The 20,600-nt window shown below is 43.6% G+C and overlaps 3 protein-coding genes across 4 annotated transcripts in view; 2 read left to right on the top strand and 1 right to left on the bottom strand.

The window, feature by feature from the left end:
• Smim14 (small integral membrane protein 14) overlaps window positions 1–8,845 on the bottom strand; it is a 43,898-nt gene extending 35,053 nt beyond the window's left edge. Inside the window, exon 1 of the mRNA XM_090343698.1 lies at window positions 8,810–8,845. Within this exon, the coding sequence (XP_090199824.1) occupies window positions 8,810–8,816 (7 nt within the window). The 5' untranslated portion in view covers window positions 8,817–8,845. The remainder of the gene's footprint in view (window positions 1–8,809) is intronic.
• A 3,590-nt stretch (window positions 8,846–12,435) lies between these two features.
• LOC150055846 (trafficking protein particle complex subunit 2-like) lies at window positions 12,436–20,047 on the top strand. Of its 2 annotated transcripts, none has more exons than XM_090343706.1 (2): window positions 12,436–12,576; window positions 19,398–20,047. In XM_090343706.1, exon 2 carries the CDS (start codon window positions 19,619–19,621, stop codon window positions 20,039–20,041), a length of 423 nt encoding a protein of 140 aa, XP_090199832.1. In that variant the 5' UTR covers window positions 12,436–12,576; window positions 19,398–19,618; the 3' UTR covers window positions 20,042–20,047. The 2 variants fall into 2 exon arrangements, with proteins under 2 accessions (XP_090199832.1, XP_090199833.1); XM_090343707.1 differs by lacking the exon at window positions 12,436–12,576 and adding an exon at window positions 17,716–17,801.
• Zscan4 (zinc finger and SCAN domain containing 4) lies at window positions 14,674–19,541 on the top strand. The gene is made up of 4 exons (XM_090343164.1): window positions 14,674–14,692; window positions 16,525–16,814; window positions 17,251–17,553; window positions 19,398–19,541. The coding sequence occupies exons 1-4, from the start codon at window positions 14,674–14,676 to the stop codon at window positions 19,539–19,541; spliced, it is 756 nt and encodes a 251-aa protein (XP_090199290.1).
• Window positions 20,048–20,600: the final 553 nt, after the last annotated feature.

The raw sequence follows: 20,600 nt of genomic DNA, 5'->3' as shown, positions 1-20,600 counted from the left end.
AAAAAACCCATCCCTAGGCTGCCCACCACTTATCCAGAAATAATCATGTAATGACTATTTTATGAAGTTTCTTGGCCCATTAGGCTGACAAAACAAAATACCATAGAGTAGCTCATAAACAATAGAAATTCATTCCTTACACTTCTGAAGGCTGAGGACATCCAGGATCAATGCACTGACAGATCCAGGAAGTAGAGAAGGCTTGCTCTCTGGCTCAACAATGGTGTTTACTTGTTCTCAAGTGGTGGAAAAAGGCAAGGAGCTCTCTGGGGTCCTATTCACAAGGCTCTGCCCTCATGGTATAATACATCACAGATGATTAAGTTTTCAATATATAAGCAGACCACAGTACTCATAAAACAGAGGAAGAGAGAAAGGGGGAGAGAGGGAGAAAGAGAGAGAGGGTGAAAGAGGGAGAGAGAGAGAGGGAGAGAGAGGGGGAGAGAGGAAGAGAGAGGAAGAGAGAGGGAGAGAGAGGGGGAGAGAGGGAGAGAGAGGGGGAGAGAGGAAGAGAGAGGAAGAGAGAGGGAGAGAGAGGGGGAGAGAGGGAGAGAGAGGGGGAGAGAGGGGGAGAGAGAGAGGGAGAGAGACAGGGAGAGAGAGGGGGAGAGAGGAAGAGAGAGGGAGAGAGAGGGGGACAGAGGAAGGGAGAGGGGGAGAGAGGGGGAGAGAGGAAGGGAGAGGGGGAGAGAGGGAGAGAGCGGGAGAGAGAGGGGGAGAGAGAGAGGGAGAGAGACGGGGAGAGAGAAGGGGAGAGAGGAAGAGAGAGGGAGAGAGAGGGGGACAGAGGGAGAGAGAGAGACAAGCAAACAGGGGAAAGGAGAACAGGGCTCAAGTAAATAAAAATTCAACAGAGCAAATAGTATCTCTGACTCAAGGTCCTGCCTTTTGGACACTGCAGCAGTTGCTTCGCCTTCAAGGATCCAGGCAGCCCAAGGCTTTTCTGGATGCAGACCACACCATAGATAAAAAAAAAAAAAAGTCCAGATTGAAAGCCTGTTTGTGACTCTACTATGCATGCCCCAAATGATGTGATGCCCCACCCTCTATACTGTTCCTTCATTAGTTCTTACTGCTGCACAACACATAGCAAAATCTAGAGCACTTTTTTTTTTTCTGAAGTTTGTAAGCTTACATTGGAAACACACAAATGTGGTAATGCAGGCCCTATGTAAGGAGGTGGCAGTGGGGGACAAAGAGTTCTTTACAAGTAAATTCCATAGACATTTAAAGACTAGGTATAAGTGACCACACTGCTGCAATTCATACACTGTATGTACCCGCAATAATGTTACTGTATGAAGCCAGAAACTCCTTGTTACTCATAGAAGAGAAGGTACAACAGGATGTAGCCACAGCTAGGCTCTCTGGAGGTATCTTGAAGTGACCTAAGAGAACCAAAAGGATTGAAATCACTCTGACTCAAACTCCAGGACTCTGGGCCTGTGAAAGGAGCAGTCCCCTAAGTTCTGAAGCTTCACTGTCTAAAAGAATAACATGTGGCTTATTATATATGATTCCCATATCAAAGTTGAAGGATAGCCCAGTGGTGGAATTCTCGCCTAGACTATGTGAGCACAGGTTTGATCCCGACCATCACCATACATGCACACATGCATGCATGCACACACACACACACACACACACAATTTTTTTTTCTTTGCCAATGCTGGGGCTTGAGCTCAGGGACTGAGCACTGTCCTTGGGCACTCTACCACTTGAACCACAGCACCACCTCCGGCCTTTATGTGGTACTGAGGAATGTAACCCGGGTCTTTGTGCATGCTAGGCAAGCACTCTACCATTTAGCCAAACTCCCGATCCTACAAAAAAGTTTTTTTCCTGAGCCTGGCAGTGATGGCTCATGCCTATAATCCTACTCTGGAGGCTGAGATTTGAGGATCACCCAAAGCCAGCCCTGGGCACAAAAGTCAGAGACTTTTATCTCCAACTAACCACCAGAAAACCACAAGTGGAACTGTGGCTCAAATGATAGAGAGCTAGCCTTGAGCTGAAGAGCTCAAGGACAGTGTCCAGACCCAGAGTTCAAGTCCCACGGCTTGAACCAAAAAGAGGCTGGGAATGTGGCTTAGTGGTAGAGTGCTCACCTAGTATGCATGAAGCCCTGGGTTTGATTCTTCAGTACTACACCAACAGGCAAGTGGTGCTGTGGCTCAAAATGGTAGCATGTTAGCCTTGAGCAAAAAGAAGTTCAAGGACAGTGGCCAGGCCCTGAGTTCAAGTCCCAGAGTATTTACAAGTCAGAGGAAGTAGCATAGGTTTGTAATCTGAAAACTCTGGAGGGTGATGCAAGAGGATCATTAAGTTTGAGGGCAGTCTAACTACATAGCTGTTTTGATAAATAAATTTAAATATTGACTAGTTGCTTTCTACAGAGTGTAGCTCAGAGCAATTGCCTGCAATGTAGAAGGCACTACATTCCCTATCAAACACACATACATATCTATTAGTCAAATTCCACATAAAAATATTTTAAACTCAAGAAAAATGGCTATATTTGGATCAGGAGCATTGTCTAGTGGTAGAGTGCTTGCCTAGCATGCACAAAGCCCTGGATTTGATTCCTTGGTACCACATACAAAGGAAAAATGGGAAATGGTTCCATGGCTCAATGGTAGAGTGCTATCTCTGAGAAAGCCCAAGGGCAGTGCCCAGGCCCTGAGTGGTCACACCTCCCACCTTTCCCTATATAATCCCACTCATGAACAGTCTCCTCCCTCTTTTTTCTCTTCTCTCTGCATGCCTTTATCTCCTCCTCTTCCCACTCCTTCTCTTCTCTCTCTGCAAGTTTCCATCTCATCTGGGCTGGCAGTTTGCTCCCTCCCTTACCCACATCAACCTTTTCTGCCTGAACTATGTGGCCATCTGTTTTCATGGAACCTGATCTCCAATTTATGCTCAGAATACCAGAAAGCCAGAAGCGGAGTTGTGGCTCAATGGATAGAGCATTAGTCTTGAGCAAAAAAGTTCAGGGACTGTGTCCTAAATTCAAAAACACAGGACCTACCAAAGCAAAAAAAAAGCTGGAAGTGGGTCTGTGGCTCAAAGGGGTTTATCACTCACTACTTTTTTTTTTTTTTTTTTTGCCAGTCCTGGGCTTGAGCACTGTCCTTGGACTTTCTCAAGGCTAGAGCTCTACCACTTGAGCCTCAGCACCACTTCCAGCTTTTTTCTATGTATGTAGTATCAAGGAATCGAACCCGGGTCTTCATGCATGCTAGGCAAGCACTTTAACCACTAGGCCAAACTCCCGGCCCACTACTTTTTTTTTTTTTTTGCCGGTGGTAGGGGTTGAATTCTAGGCACTTTCCCTGAGCTTATCAGCTCAAGCCTACTGCCCTACCCCTTGAACCACAGCGCCACTTCCTGTTTTCAGGTGGTTAATTGAAGATGAGTCTCACAGACTTTAGTGCCCAGGCTGGCTTTGATCTGCCATCCTCAGGTCTCAGCTTCCTGAGTGGGTAAGATTACAGGAGTAAGCCACTGCACCTGACTTATACCATTACTTTTGAGCAAAGAAAAACTCAGAACAGCACTCAAGCTCTGGGTTCAAGCCTCAGGACTGGCACCAAAGAAAAAAAAGTAAAAAGCCAGGTGCCAGTTGTTCATACCTGTAATCTTAGGTACTGAGGAAGCTGAAAACTGAGGATCAAGTTCAAATCCCAAGAAGTCTGTGAGACTTATCTCCAATTAAGCACAGAAAAAGCCAGAAGTGGCACTGTGGCTCAAGTGGTAGAGTGCTAGCCTTGAGCAAAAGGAGCTCAGGCCCAGAGTTCAAGCCTCAGGATCGCAACAACAACAACAAAACAGTATACTTGTTTAAAATTGCTAACGAGTCAGTTTCGTCTCATTACCCTTGCTATGAGTGTTAACTTGTCAAGTACTGGTGGCTCATGCCTGTAATCATATCAAGTGGTTGAGATCTAAGAATCCTGACTCAAAGCCAGCCTGGATAGAAAAATCCCTAAGAACTCTTATCTCCAGGGCTGGGAATGTGTTTTAGTTGGTAGAGTGCTTGCCTAGCATATATGAAGCCCTGGGTTTGACATCTCAGTACCACATAAAACGGAAAAAGCTCAAATGGTGCTGTGGCTCAAGTTGTAGAGTGCTATCCTTGAGCAAGAAGATGCTCAGGGACAGTGCCAGACCCTGCATTCAGGCTCCAGGACTGGCCAAAAAAAAAAAAAAAAAAAAAGTTCTCCAATTAACCAATTAACTGCTAAGAAGCAGGAAGTAGAGCTGTGGCTTAAATGGTAGAGCTTTGAGCAGTGAGGGCAACAGCCCAATGCCCTGAGTTCAAGCTATAAAGGGGGGAAAGGAGTAATGACGACATATACAGAATTGGGGAATTAAGATGAGCATATGTAATATACAAATATCAAGCTATTTGGAATCTACGAGATTTGAAAATCCTTAGATTTTTAAAAAATTGTTACTATAGAGTTGATATATGGGGGTTACAGTTACATAAGTCAGATAAAGAGTACATTTCTTCTCTCACTCTGTTATTCTTCCTATCCCCACTCACAAGTTATATAGCTCATTTCCAACACTGTCTCTAGTGAGTATCACTTTTTGTGTGTGCTAATCCTGGAATCCCTGAGTTCTTTTTGCTCAAGGCTAGTGCTCTACCAATTGAGTCACAGCTCCATTGCCAACTTTTTGGTGGTTAATTTGGCTTTGAACTGTGAGCCTCAGATATCAGTTTCCTGAGAAGCTAGGATTATAGGTGTAAACCACAGGCGCCTACCTGATTTGGGGTTTTAAGGGGTCCTGGACCCTAAAGCAAAACACCATGTAAAAAGTATAAACTTGTATTTAAAAACTAGATTGTAAGCCATAACATACTACCAGCCAAACAGTGACAAATCTCTTAATTCTAGTATATATACCACAGGATGCATTCTCCATCTATAATGGGAAGCACCTTTATGAAGTGTTAAATTTTGGAAGCTTTAGCTGGGCTCATGCCTGTAATCCTAGCTACTCAGGAGGCTGAGATCTGAGGATCACAGTTCAAAGCCAGCCTGGGCACTAAGGACCATGAGATTCTTATCTCCAATTAACCTCTAGAAAACAGGAAGTGGTGCTGAGGCTCCAGGGGCAGGGTGGAGGACTTAAGCTGAAGAGCTCAGGGACAGTGCCCAGGCCCAGAGTTAAGAAAAAAAAAAAAAACTGGAAGTTTTGCACTTGCAACACTTGTTAGTAAGTGCAGGCAAGCGTAAACCACTTTCATTCTGTATTTTTACAGAGCTGTGACATCTGTGCTTTGCACTAAATTTAAAGAATAAAAATGGGAAATGAAAGCTCAATAGGAAAATAAGCAATGAAAAGGAAACTTTTTCCAAAATAAGAGTACAGGTTTAAGCCTAGAACTGTGGCTCACATCTGTAATTCTAGCTACTCACGAGGCTGAGATCTGAGGATTGGGGATCAAAGCCAGCCTGGGCACTAAAATGTCCATGAAATTCTTATCTCCAATTAATCACGAGAAAACAGGAAGTGGTGCAGTGGCTCAAGAGGTAGGACAGTAGCCTTGAGCTGAAAAGGTCAGGGATAAGGCTTAGGCCTAGATATAGGGTGGTAGCCCAAGTGAAGAGCTCAGTGACAGTGCCCAAGCCGAGTTCAAGTCCCAGGACAGACAAAAAAAAAAAGTACAAGTCTTAAATGCTATTAAAAATGTATATATTCAGGCTTTTTTATTTTTTCCAGTCCTGGGGCTTGAACTCAGGGCCAGAGCACTGTCACTCAGCGTTTTTGCTCAAGACTAGCACTTTAAGCCATGGTGCCACTTCTGGCTTTTTCCGTTTATGTGATACTGAGGAATCAAACCCAGGGCTTCATGGATGCTAGGCAAACAATCTCCCACTAAGCCACATTCCCAGCCCAAAATATGCATATATTGTTAGTTTAGAATTAAGTTTCTCAAGAGCCATTTTAAAGTAACATCCATTTATGGTAAACATTTCAAATGTTCCTTTCCCCTAAAATTAAAAAAAAAAGAAGAAATGTCAAAGTGAAAGGTATTCTCCTCACAGTCTACAAAAAACTTGCATGTAGGCTTTCTATGCATGCCACAATACAGATATACTTGTTAACCTATGTTACCATTTAAAATCACTAAAATGTCTTTAGTTCAGCATATTTCACAACAGGACTGCTTGCTGGTAACTCCTCAGAACTTGGGTTATTTAAAGCTATAGTTCATCATAATACTATTTATAACAATGAAAAACTTGAAACTACTTCATGCCCAAAGTTAAGAGAAAACTATAAGTAGATAAGTTAGCCAGTTGTAGTTTAGGGTGGTACAGCTCAGTGACAGAATGGTTGGCTAGCATGTGACAGACCTTACGCTGAATCCCTAGCACTGCTTTAAAAATAATCATCTTTTCAAAGTTTCTAAGGACAGATAAAAAACCAAAAACAAAATACACTTTAAATAAAATCTACCAGCACTTTATTGCTGTGGGCCTGAAGAGATGATTTGCATTTTGAGTATGTGCATAGGCTAGCTATTGGATTGATCCAAACCTAGTCTGAATGAAATCTGTAATCAGCAAAAACTTTCCACAGACTTTGATGCTGCCAATTTAGGCTCTGTCTGCTCTCCCAGGAGTTTACAAGCTAAGACTTACTTTGTTGTATACACCAACTTATTTGTTCAATCACACAGTATAGTAAGATACTAGGGAAGAATTTTTTTTTTTTTGCCAGTCTTGGGGCTTGAACTCAGGACCTAAGCACTGTTCCTGAGTTTCTTTTTGCTCAAGGCTAGCACTTTACCACTTGAGACACAGAACTATTCCTAGAATATTTTCCTGTTTATGTGGTACTGAGGAATTAAACCCAGCGCTCATGAATGCTAGGCAAGCACTCTACCACTAAGCCAACATTCCTAGCTGGAAGAACTAATTTAAAGTCATAATTTTGATACCTTTTGCTTTTCCAACAGTAAATTTCCCCCTAAAAGTTAAAGGTTTAAGTCTTATCTGTAAAATGTTATTACTCAAGGGCCGGGCGTTTGGCCTAGTGGTTAAAGTGCTTGCCTAGCATGCATGAAGACCTGGGTTCGATTCCTCGGTACCACATACATAGAAAAAAGCCAGAAGTGGTGCTGAGGCTCAAGTGGTAGAGCTCTAGCCTTGAGAAAGTCCAAGAACAATGCTCAGGCCCTGAGCTCAAGCCCAGGATTGGCCAAAAAAAAAAAAATGTTATTACTCAAATAAGTGTAAGTATGTGAAGCAGCAGGTTGTAGAAAAGCATATGCATATAGAGTATACCACTTTTTAAAAAATGAAATACATATATGCAGAAAAGAAGTCTGGAAGAACACAGATTACAGGTAACTTGTGAGTGGTAGAGTTACTGAGTATTCCTTTCTGCTTATATTTTATCCATATTTTCTATAATCATCACAAAACACAGTGGAAAGGAGTTATTCAATTTTAGTACAAAAGTTAAAAGCTTCAAAAGAGGGCTGGGAGTTTAGCCTTGTGGTAGAGTGCTTGCAGGAGGACCGGAGTTCAATTCCTTGGTACCACATACATAGAAAAAAGCCAGAAGTGGTGCTGTGGGCTCAAGTGGTAGAGCTCTAGCCTTGAGAAAGCCCAAGGACAGTGCTCAGGCCCTGAGTTCATGGCCAAGGACTGGGGAAAAAAAAAAAAAAAAGCTGTCAAGGAGGAAAGTAAAGGAAGCAATTCCTTTTCTAAGCAGGATCTCAGCTATCGATGAAATCTATTTTAATTTCAGTGGCAAACCTAGGAGGAAAAAAGATTTGCTAATAGGTCCATGTTCTTCCATAAAAAATAACCCTTCTAAGGAAATCATCTAAATCCCCAAGAACTCTTCTTGGGTTTGACAGTGGGGATGATCAATCACATATGCTTTCCTTGCTCTATTCCTAATATTTGCCATAAAATTATCTCAAATAATGACTAGGGGGAAGTGATCCTTTTTTAAAGCCACATTTAGGAAGCAAGGGCTTGGGGTACTGGTCTCAGTGCAGAGGGAAGCAGGCCAGCAGCAGCTCCACTACAAGAATCTTCGTGAGCAGTCACCTGAATTCAGTAGAAAGACAAGCTTTCTCCAACCACCCACTGCACGGTGCAGAGAAAACGCCTCCTACGTGGGCCTCAAGACTAAAACACCTTGCAGGTCTTTAACGCTTTACAAGTTACTGACTCTGGTACCAACACAGGCCGGTGGTGCGGCTCGTGTCACTCCTCTGATGCAAAACTAAGACATTCTGCGATGAAGGCCACCACATCCTCGATTTTTGCCAAAGAGCTGCAAAAACCCTATCAACTCGGTGCAGTTAACAAATAGCATTTTGGCTAAAGTAACACACTGAATAATCATCATCATCATCATCATCATCATCATCATCATCATCATCATCAAAACACCAACCACTTTGGAAAAGTTTGGCTTTAGGCTGCAACCCCAGGAGCATTCCTTGCAATAAAGGGGTGCTGCTATGTCTGTCGGCCACGGTTCCACCGAACGAGGGAAGGGGGTGGGGGGGACGGGTTCACCAACACAACAGAAGCCAAAACATCTCCGGCTTTCGGGGTGGCAGCTCCCCTCCATCATCCGTCACAACAAAGGGCACCGGCCGGTGATTGCCCGGTGCTCGGAAAGAGCTGAGGAAGGCGGGCAGACCCCAGGGTGCGTCTTCCCACTACGACACACTCCTAGGACTCCTTCCCCCCCTCCTCGCCACACACAACACACACAAAAGAAAAAAACAAAACAAAACAAAAACCACCAGACCATCCGTGGCTACCGTTCATTTTCCGACCCGGACCCCGAATGTCCTCCACCCCATGTCTCCGCCTCGCTGCTCCCCGGGCCGGACCGCCTCGGTTGCCCAGCCCCGGCAAGCAGCCGCGCCGCCCCCGAGGAAAACCCAGCTGAGGTGAGGGTCACCAGGGCGGTGGGACGGGGGAGACACTCACCCGCCCAGACAACAACCGACGGGGCGGGGAGGGTGGGAGCCGAAACCCTGTCTCGGCTGCGAGACAGCCAGAGGTTTCCGGGACGCTGCGGCAGCTCCGGCCTCTAGACGCGGCGGCCGCTGGTGCTCTAGCCCGCCGGCCCCCGCCCCGCCCTCTGTTTGGATTCGATTGACCACGTCACTCCTAGCCACGAGACCCGGATCTGCCGGCTCCCGCGGGCGGCGGCGGCGGCGCAACAGATGGGCAGCACCTCGAGATCTCCGCCAGCCCCGCCTGCCGGACATGCGCGTTCCTCGCGCCTGCCCGGGCCAGCGAGGGAGGCGGGGCCAACGCGAGCGGCGTTGCTGCTGACGTCACCCCGCTCGTCACGGCGCGGAGGATGTAGATCCGGCCGGGAGGGGTGGGGATTGGAACCGTGGAGGAAGCGGGATGAAGTTCCGCGTCGGCTGATATCCACAGTGGTCTGGTGTTGTCTTTCGTCGGCGGTGTCGTTCCCGTGTCATCCCCTTTTGCTGAGCCAGTGGAGCTCCTTTAGATGACTTCCACCTGGGTAAAGGTGGGCACTCGCGGAACTGATGACTGACTTGGGTGGAGATTGGGAAGGGAGGGTTGCAAGCATATAGTGTGGCAGTTTTGGGCCACTTTTACTCTTCCTAACAATATAGCGCCCCGGAAAGCTCAGTAAGCGGATTGAAATATGCGACCAAAGGTGAACTGGTGGGGAAGGGAGTGGGTAACCTTCCTCTCCCCTTTTTTCTTTTTTTTTTTTTTTTTTGCCAGTCCTGGGCTTGAGCTCAGGGCCTGAGCACTGTCCTTGGACTTTCTCAAGGCTAGAGCTCTACCACTTGAGCCTCAGCACCACTTCCGGCGTTTTCTATGTATGTGGTACCGAGGAATCGAACCCGGGTCTTGGTGCATGCTAGGCAAGCACACTACCACTAGGCCAAACTCACAGCCTCTCCCCTTACCCCCTTTAATTTGCCAGTCCTGGGCTTGAGCTCAGGACCAGAGCACTGTTCTTGGGCTTTCTCAACGCTAGCACTCTACCACTTCAGCCACAGCACCACTTGCGGCCTTTTCTCTGTATGTCGTTATTACTATTATTATTATTATTATTATTACCACTTGAACCACAGCACCACTTCTGGCTCTTTTTTTTTTTTTTTGCCAGCTCAGGGCCTGAGCACTGTCCTTGGATTTTTCTCAAGGCTAGAGCTCTACCCCTTGAACCTTAGCACCACTTCTGGCTTTTTCTATGTATGTGGTACCAAGGAATCGAACCCGGGTCTTAGTACATGCTAGGCAAGCACTCTACCACTAGGCCAAACTCCCGACCAAGCTCACATATTTTAAAATGAGTACTAGTACCTGAGAAGGTGTTGGGGGCCATAATCTCAGCTATCTATGAGACTATGGCAGGAGGGTCCTTGAAGATAGGAGTTCTAGGCCAACTTGCACATCATAATGTGAAATACATAATTAAAATATAATACTTGAACAATAATAAATCTAAAGATTTCATATAGGTGCCTCTTGGCCTATTCTGCAGGAGCAGTGAACGTTGTAAATTGTCTTCCTTACTTTCATTTGATGATCCTGCTCTATTCTAATTTCTGCCTCAGCTCTTTGGTTCCTATGAGGAGTCATCTCCAGCAAATCAGTATAATCTCCAAGGGTGTTTGGGGTATTTTTTCTTTTAAGTAGGGTGGGTATTGAACACAGAAAATGGTTCTCAGAAAATGAACAATTTTAGGTAAGAACTCAATCTTTCCTAGTTAATCTTTATTACAAGTTGGTACAAATCAAATTTTCTTAGCTCTTAATCTGCACTCGAACTGTACTCAAATTCTGAGATTGAGGTAGTAATTCTTTAAAAGTTGATAGGCTAAAGCTATAGCACAGGGATGTTTGTTGTGGAACTTTAAACAGAAAATGATGTATGCATGGGTGCACCTAGGTGCATTTGTGTCTTTGAAAACAGCTGTATTTTAAGAGAATAGTATGCTGCAAAACTTGTACTGGTTGTTGCAAAATCCTCAGTACTTGCTTTATACAGCTAATTACAAGAAAGATGATATATTAAACAAAGGAATGATACCATAAATACTATATGAAGGGTTCATAATAATAACAGTAGCAGTACATGTGTAGGTACAGAGTATAAACTTCACATACAAAAAGCAATATACAAATGATTGGTCTTTGAAAATCTTCAGTTTGGTAATTGAAAAACACCACCACCACAAAAAAACATGCCTGTCATCCTATTGCAGTTTAAAGCCAGCCCCCGCAGGAAAGTCCATGAAACTAGCTTAAATTACACACACGCACACGCACACACGCACACACACACACACACACACACACACACACACACACACTAGAAATGGAGGTGTAGCTAGCCTTAAGCGTAAGCAGTTTAAAGACAGTACTCTAGCCTAAGATCAGCACCAAAAAGAAAAGTTTGGCTATTCAAGGTTCCTTGAGATACTATTTGAATTTTAGGGTACGTGTGTGTATGTGTATGTGTGTATGTGTATGTATATGTGTTTGTGTGTATAGGTACTGGGGCTTGAACTCAGGGCAGTCTTGGTCCCTGAGCTGCTTTTGCTCAAAGCTAGTGCTCTACCACTTGAACCACAGCTCCAATTTTCAGCTTCTTTAATTTACTCAATTTAGAGTCTCATAAGAGTTCCTTCTTGAGCCAGGTGTGGTGGCTCACGCCTGTAATCCTAACTACTCAGGAAGCTGAGATCTAAGGATCATATTTCAAAGACAGCCCAGGCACTAAAGAACAGAGAGATTCTTACCTCCAATTCTTCAGTAGAAAACAGGAAGTGGGGCTGTGGCTCAAGGGGTGGGGCGGTAGCCTCAAGCTGAAGAGCTCAGGGACAAGGACCAGGCCCAGGGACAGGGTAATAGCCTTGAGCAGAAGAGCTTAGGGACAGTGTCCAAACCCACAGTTCAAGCCCTATGACCCACAAAGAAAAAAAAAAAAAAGAGCTCCTTCCTGGAACTATAAAACACTGTAAATACAAATAAAATTACAGATCCAGTGTCATCTCTACCAAAATCACTATGATACTTTATGTAGACGTAAAAATTCAATAACATAGCACTGGTGGCTCACACGTGATCCTACCTCGGAGACAGATCTGAAGATCAAAGTCTAAGTAGAAAAGTGTGTGAGATTCTTTTTATTTTTGCCAGTCCTGGAGCTTGAACTCGATACCTAGGCACTGTTCCTGAGCTGCTTCTGCTCAAGGCTAGCATTCTACCAGTTGAGTCACAGTGCTACTTCTGGCTTTTTCTGTTTATTTAGTACTGAGCAATTGAACCCAAGGCTTCATGAATGCTAGGCAAGCACTCTACCACTAAGACACATTCCTAGCCCAACTTTTTTCTTCTATTATTTTTTTGATGTTACTGGGGTTTGAACTCAGGGCTTCCTGCTTGATAGGCAGGCATTCTATTACTTAAACCATGGCTCCACTCTTTTTTTTTTTTCTTTTGCAACAGGGTTTTACTGTATTGCCTGGATTGGCATTGAACTCTCTCAATCTTCCTTCAGCCTCCCAAATGCTGGAAATTGAAGGTATGTATTACCACACCTGGAGTTGCAGCTGACTTTTTAAAAAGTCTTTGTTCATTCATCCATTTATCTATTTATTAGAGATAAAAGTTTTGGAAGTGGCACTGTGGCTCAAGGGATAGGGCTGTAGCCTTGAGCAGAACTGCTCAGGGACAACACCCAGGCCCAGAGTTCAAGTCCCACGACCTACAAGAGAAAGAAAAAAGTTTTGCCGTGTTTCTTAATCTGGAATCTTAATTCCTGAGTTCAAATGATCCCCCTAGTTTAGCTTTCCAAGTGGCTGGGACTCCTAGCACATGCCATTCACCTGACTATTGACTTTATAACCTGTACTTTATGCATATTTTTATTTTCTGTTGTGTCCATCCTGAGGCTTGGACTTGGTACCTGGGGCTGTTTCTTAGGTTTTTTTTTACTCGTCTGGTACTCTACTACCAGTTTTTTAGTGGTTAATTGGAGGTTAGAGTATCTAGCTTTGAACTGGGATTCTCAGATCTCAGCTTCCTGAATAGCTAGGATTAATAGCATCAACCACTTGCACCTACGCTGCATTTTATCCTGAGAGTTTTGAGGTTCTCCATATGGTCTTTCTTTTTAATATGTGCATGTGTCTTTAGGATTATGTACATGTGTGCTATGGAATAATTTTACTAATTTTCCAATTTATATGTCTGCTATTTGTTTCCCTAATGATGCTAAATAGGAATTCCAGTACTATCATGTATATATGTTAATTTTAACTTATAAATATCCAGGTGGGCACCTAATTTTGAACATTCTTTTTTTTTTTTTTTCTTTGGGTGTGGCAAAGGGCTTGAATTCTGGGCCTCAGTGCTGTCCCTGAGCTCTTGAGTTCAAGGCTACTGCCCTACCCCTTGAGCCACCGTGCCACTTCTGGTTTTCTGATGGCTAATTAGCTATAAGAGTCTCATGGACTTTCATGCCTGGGCTGGCTTTGAATCATGATCTTCAGATCTCAGCCTCCTGAGTAGCTAAGTGTGAGCCACCGTGCCCACCTCCAGGTTTGAACACTCTTGATCAGATTTCCCACCATAGTAAGAAAAAAAAAGATACTAAGCCAGGCACAGGTGGCTCATGCCAGTAATCCTAGCTACTCAGAAAGTTGAGGTTTGTGGATTTTAGTTCTAAGCCAACCCAAGTAGGAAAGTCAGAAAGACTCTTATTTGGAACTGTGGCTCAAGTAATAGAGTAATAGCCTTGGAGCCAGGAAGCTCAAGTGCAGGGCCCAGGCACTGAGTTCAAGCCCAAAACTTACACACACACACACATTCTCTCTCTCCCTCTCTCAGCCATATAGGAGAAATACAAATTGACCTGGTAAGAGAAAAAAGTAAGTCAACAGCAGAGCATTAGCCTATGAAGAACTATGCTAGTTGGAGAGGTAAAGAAAACAAGTGGAGGGGCTCGGGTTTAGCCTAGTGGTAGAGTGCTTGCCTAGCATGCATTAATACCCGGATTTGATTCCTCGGTACCACATACATAGGAAAAAGCCAGAAATGATGCTGTGGCTCAAGTGTTAGAGCTCTAGCCTTAAGAAAGCCCAAGGACAGTGCCCAGGCCCTGAGTGCAAGGCCCAGGACTGGCAAAAAACAAAAACAAATGGAAGACTGCAGGGAGAGAAAGGAGGATAAAAACATGAGAAGGGGTATCAAGATACAAGAAGTAATGTACCTATTACCTGACCAATGTAACTGTAACCCCTATATACATTAGCCAGGCAATAAAATGCAATTTAAAAAAAGAAAAAGAAATGGAAGTTTTAAAATCCTTGTCCTAAGGCTTTAGTGATAAGAGGTAGCTGTTATCTAGGTCCACAAATACTAACCTTCTGACCCATATCACTTTCTTTTGCTGGATGAAATACACAATATTGAGCCTTTAATATGACTGTCTCAGTGATGTCTTGTTCTTCTCACAGTACACTGTCACCCTAAATCTGAAGTTCCCCTAACTTCAAATTCATGTCAATGCAAATGACTCAAATCTGTATTTCTTTAGCTCTGGAATCACATTTCCACGTGCTGCCTGGGCTCACTCGACAGGACTTTGTTATCTCTACATCTGTCATAGCTTAGTACCATGGGAACTGCTTGTTCAGGTGAGGACAAAGCATTCTTTAAAAAATTGGGTTAGTACTGAGCTAAATGACATAGGCATGGAAAAGAGATGTAGAGTGAGTGAGCTATGTGTAGGAATGAAATCATTGTAGGAGAGAACAGTATAAGAAAGAGTCCTAGTTATTCAGGAGGCCAGATCTGAGGATCATGGTTCTGTCAGCCCTGGCTCTTCTCTCACATTAGCCAGCAAAAAGTCAGTAGTAGTAGTAGTAGTGGAGGTATGGCCTAAGTGGTAGTATACCAGTCAGGTGAGTGGAAGAAAGCAAGTGAAGGAGTGACACTGTCCAAAAAGAAATGTACTCTTAAGTAACTATAACCCCAACAACTAAGCTGGGCATGGTGGCTCATGCTTGTAATCCTAGCTACTCAGGAGGCTAAGATCTGAAGATTAAGGTTCAAAGCCAGCCCAGGCACAAAAGGACCTGAGACTCTTATCTCTAGTTATCCCCTACAAAAGAGGAAGTGGGGCTTGGCTCAAGGGTGTGGCTTAGCCTTGAGCTGAAGAGCACTGGGACAATGCCCAGGCCTAGGGGTAGTGTGGTAGCCTTTAGCTGAAGAGCTCAGGGACAGTGCCCAAGCCTAGTTCAAGTCCCACAAAACAAAACCTCTTAACAAATCCTAGATAATCCTAGATAACCAACCTTTAATTGCCAATAATAAAAAGATACACGGGCCGGGAGATTGGCCTAGTGGTTAAAGTGCTTGCTTAGCATGCATGAACACCCGGGTTCAATTCCTTGGTACCACATACATAGAAAAAAACTGGAAGTGGTGCTGAGGCTCAAGTGGTTGAGCTCTAGCCTTGAGAAAATCCAAGGACAGTGCTCAGGCCCTGAGCTCAAGCCCAAGACTGGCAAAAAAAATAAAATAAAATAAAAATAAAAAGATACATTAAGACAAAGCAGCTGGGGCCAAGAGTTTGGCCTTGTGGTAGAGTGGGCTTGTCTAGCATGCACAAAGACCTTGGTTTGATTCCTTAGTACCACACACAGAGAGAAGCCAGAAGTGGTGCTGGAGCTCAAGTGGTAGAATGCTAGTCTTGAGGAAGGTCCAAGGACAGTGCTCAGGCCCTGAATTCAGTCCCCTGGACTGGGAAAACAAACAAATAAAAAACAAAACCAAACCAGGATAAACAAACAAAAAAGAGAAAAGCAGAGGGGCTTAGAATGGGGCTTCATGGTAGAGTGCTTGCCTAGCATGCATGAAGCCCAAGGTTCAATTCTTCAGTACCACAAAAATAGAAAAAGCCAGAAGTAGCACTGTGACTCAAGTGGTAGAGTGCTATCCCTGAGCAAAAGAAGCTCAAGGACAGTGCTAGGGTCCTGAGTTCAAGTCCCATTCTCCCCTCCCTCCCTCCCCCCCAAAAAAAAGAGGCAGAAAGATAGATATCTGTATATAATCTCAATGTGCAGGACAGAATTACTCTGTTTAAAGTTTAAAATGAAATGGACAAAAGCTTATAGCCTTGAAAACATTGACCACTTGGTGAAACAAATTCCCAGAGATGCAAGACAGCCAAGACTATCCAAATTTAAATCTAAGAATTGTTGCTAGGAATGACTTTAAAGCTCAGAAACTCTTTTCATTGTGAACTATTCCCAAAATACCTTTTTTTTTTTTTTTTTTTGGCTAGTCCTGGGGCTTGAACGCAGGGCCTGGGCACTATGCTTCGACACTTTTTGCTCAAGGTTTTAAGCCACAGCACCACTTCTGGCTTTTTCTGTGTATGTGGTACTGAGGAATCAAATCCAGGGCTTTTGTGCCTTGTTGGGCAAGCACTCCTCCACTAGGCTATGCTCCTGGCCCCCAAAAGTCAGCTCAGCAATTACTGGTGTGCAGGAACTCACAAAATTTGAGAGTCTTCACTCATGGCTGCAGCCAGAAAAGCATAAGAATGAAGGTATTTTGCACTTGGTTCTGGAGCACTTGACCAACAGCCTCTGCCAGGACAAGTCCATTGTGAAAGAGAAATGTGAATCAAGTAGCAGAAACATGAAATTAATGGGAGACTTGACCAATGTTTGTATGAAACCAGTTGTCTTAGTCCACGTCAGTATTCAGAGTCAAGAATGTACTTTCCTTAGCACAGGCCCTTATACAGTGGTCAGAGCCAGGCATAATCAGTTGTCCATAGTAACCCCCTAGAAGACAATAGAGGGTTACTTTTCAAGACTCCCCAGCATACTCCCTTGGAAAGAGATAACAATAATGAAAATCTATGGGGCCGGGAGTTTGGCCTAGTGGTTAAAGTGCTTGCCTAGCATGCATGAAGACCCGGGTTCAATTCCTCGGTACCACATGCATAGAAAAAAGCCGGAAGTGGTGCTGAGGCTCAAGTGGTAGACCTCTAGCCTTGAGAAAGTCCAAGGACAGTGCTCAGGCCCTGAGCTCAAGCCCAGGACTGGCAAAAAAAAAAAAAAAAAAAAAAAAAAAAAGAGAGAAAAAAAATAATGAAAATCTACTCAAGTAAATGCAGTACTATTAGTCAAGAAAATCAACTATTTTCCTTCTTCATCATCCAGATAGAGAATGGTTCTAGTCCCTAGGAGGAACTTTATTTCTTGTAAGAGCACACATAACACCAGATGAGCAAGGATGGATTCCTGCGGGTCCTGGAAAGTCACTGAAAGGACATGGCTATCAAGATCCAGTAGAGGTGCAACCAAGGTTTCTTTCCAGGCTAGAGCAGTCCTTCTCTGAGCCTGTCTCTATTCACCAGAGAAATAAGGGAAACTCTTTGTATGATAGACACCAATATTACACGAAGCTGCAAAACAAATGTGAGGACTGTCCCAGTATCAGTAGTTGTCTCTCACTGATTAGCCCCCTAGAGAAGGCAGGAGTGAGGTCATTTGTTTGTCACAAAGGTTTCTATCAGCATCAGCCCTACAAATGCACCAGGCAATTCACATGAGAAGCCTTTTACATACAATATGTATGAAAAGTCTTTCAAACAAAGCAAGCCTGTGGGCTCATAAACGTACTTCTTCACCAGAGAGCTGTCACCAGGGGCCATCATGTTCTGAGGACTCAAACTCCAAAGTGCTCCTTCTACACCAGAAGTTTTCTCAGCTATTGTCCTGACATAATGTATGCAAATATACATGAATGTACGTATATTTTTGGATCAGGTATCCATTGAGAACATATGTGTAGATTACGGATTATGTTTTCCATTTCTATTCCACTAAGATTTAAGACTGACCTGGGCATCACTGGCATACACCTGTAATCCTAGTTTTTCAGGAGGATGAGATTTGAGGATCTCAGTCAAGATAGAAGTCTGTGAGACTTTTATCCTCTTATCTCCAATTAATCACCAAAAAGCTGGAAGTGACATTGTGGCTCGAGTGGTAGGTAGAGCACTAGTCGAGCACAGAGCTGAGAGAGTACACAGGCTCTGAGTTCAAGCCTCCTCCACCCTCTAAGAAAGATATAAGGCATAGAATCTGTGAACTTTGTTCACTGAAGAGAGTACCTAGAAAGTGGCTAATAGGGACTGGAGTGTGGCCTAGTGGTAGAGTGGTCACCTAGCATGCACGAAGCCCTGAGTTCGATTCTTAGGTACCACATACACAGAAAAAAGGCAGAAATGGCAGAGGGCTAGCCTTGAGAAAAGAGTGTCCAAGGGGGCCGGGAGTTTGGCCTAGTGGTTAAAGTGCTTGCCTAGCATGCACGAAGACCCGGGTTCAATTCCTCAGTACCACATACATAGCAAAAAGCCGGAAGTAGTGCTGAGGCTCAAGTGGTAGAGCTCTAGCCTTGAGAAAGTCCAAGGACAGTGCTCAGGCCCTGAGCTCAAGCCCAGGACTGGCAAAAAAAAAAAAAAAAAAAAAAGTGTCCAAGGACAGTGCCTAGACCCGAAGTTCAAGCACCAAGATTGGCAAAAAAAAAAAAAAAAGTAGCGGATATTTCATTTCCAATAAATATTGGATAATTTAAAAAGGAAAGGTTAAAGAGAAGAAGTGAGAGAACATAAAGACATGAGGGATAGAAGGAAAGGGAAGAGAAAAGAAAAGAGGGAACAAGAGAGGAAGGAGAGAGGGGAAGGGAGGGAAGAAAGGATAAATTTGTGGCGCCTAAAGCCTCTAAATAGCTCAGGCCATCATCTTTCAATCCTTTCTTACGTCTCATCCAAGAAATGACTGAGACCGAATCGCTTAAATAGAACATTTGTGAACTTTCCTTCTAATTCAAAAAGCTTTACATATCTAAGGTAACCCTACCTCCCCCCTACACTGTGAATCCTGACATGCTCCCTCCATCTTCCCTGTAAGTTATGGTTGAAGGCAGAGCGATGGAGGAGAAAGACTGGGGAAAGGAAGCCAAGGAGAGCTAGACACACTGATTCATTATGAATTAGCATTTTTCAATCTAACAAAGATGTGAAAAATAGTTCTCATATGTTGTATGAAAAATTTTTGCTTTGACCTCATTTTCATCTCATTATCCCTGTCTCCTTTATACTTTTTGCAGCTTTTCAACTTCACTTTTCATTTTATGGGGTTTACAGGGCATCTGTATACCTTTTATCTCACTAGTCCTCCTTTTTGTTTTTTCTTTGTACCAATAAATGTATATTTTAAAATTTATCATAATGCACTTTTTGTTCTAAGTCTTGAATAGAAATTACACTAGAGGAGAACTTATATGTTCATTTGTTACGTTTATTTGTTGCCTCTGTAGAGAAATAGTGCTGTCAAGGTTGAAACTGAGGAGTGCGGGTCTTCGTTGCTTACTTGGTGGTTCCACTGTTGGCATCTCACTACAGAAGTCTCAATCACCCTAGCAACACCAAGGACAGCTGCTATTTCTACAAGTGAGTCCTGACTCCCTTCTCATCAGCCACCAAATCTGAGTCCTTGCTGCTACGAAAATCTCTTCATAGGAACTATATATTGAAGAGAATGTCTGGAAGCTTCTACTTTGTAATTGTTGGCCACCATGATAATCCAGTTTTTGAAATGGAATTCTTGCCAGCTGGGAAAGCAGAATCCAAAGATGATCATCGCCATCTGAACCAGTTTATAGCTCACGCTGCTCTTGACCTTGTGGACGAAAACATGTGGCTTTCAAACAATATGTATTTAAAAACCGTAGACAAATTCAATGAATGGTTTGTGTCAGCATTTGTCACTGCAGGGCATATGAAATTTATTATGCTTCATGATATAAAGCAAGAAGATGGAATAAAGAACTTCTTTACTGATGTCTATGAGTTATACATTAAGTTTGCAATGAATCCATTTTATGAACCTAATTCTCCTATTCGATCAAGTGCATTTGACAGAAAACTTCAATTTCTTGGGAAGAAGCACCTTTTAAGCTGAATGCAGAAAATCCTGGAAAAAAACAAGTGTCATCATAATGGACAAGACTCAGGAATGTGTGCATTGTGGCTTAATCTTGATGTAACAATTTAAAAATGTTAAGATTTGGTAGATATCAAATAATTTCTGCTGAAGTGCGCAGTGGCTCATACCTCTAACCTAGCTACACAGGAGGATCGCAGTTCAGAGCTGGCTCACACAGGAAAGTCCATGAGACGCTTATCTCCACTGAAACCCCTCTCCCAGCTCCAAACAAAGCTGGGCGTAGACTATGGCTCAAGTGGAAGAGGGCTAGCCTTGAGCACAAAAGTTTAGGCCCCAGGAGCAGCACACATACCAAGATTCTGCAGAAGTGATTGAAATTGATAGCATACACTTTGACTTACTTAGATACATTGGGCAATGTTATACTAGTACTACTTGAGAATCTGAAGCCAGAAATGTTTGCAGTGCTAAAATGTATGTCACAGGTTGAGAATAGTGATTCTTGTATAGTTTTAGAATCCTGGACCCATGTAATATAGAACAACATTGCAGCCCACAAGAAAATATGTCACCT

This window comes from Megascapheus bottae, chromosome 13, assembly GCF_031878675.1.
Source record: "Megascapheus bottae isolate mThoBot1 chromosome 13, mThoBot2.hap1, whole genome shotgun sequence".
In the NCBI taxonomy this organism is placed as follows: Eukaryota; Metazoa; Chordata; class Mammalia; order Rodentia; family Geomyidae; genus Megascapheus; species Megascapheus bottae.
The sequence above is the reverse complement of the archived record's forward strand: the minus strand, read 5'-3'. Positions and strand labels throughout refer to the sequence as shown.

Bases quoted from the DNA above. Each gene is read 5' to 3' on its own strand.
- Zscan4 (XM_090343164.1), top strand. The intron at 16,815-17,250 runs GTCAGAGCCAGG...GAATGGTTCTAG, and splicing joins GCACAGGCCCTTATACAGTG to TCCCTAGGAGGAACTTTATT. The intron at 17,554-19,397 runs GTGAGGTCATTT...TTGCCTCTGTAG, and splicing joins GCCCCCTAGAGAAGGCAGGA to AGAAATAGTGCTGTCAAGGT.
- LOC150055846 (XM_090343706.1), top strand. From the start codon at position 19,619: ATGTCTGGAAGCTTCTACTTTGTAATTGTTGGCCACCATGATAATCCA.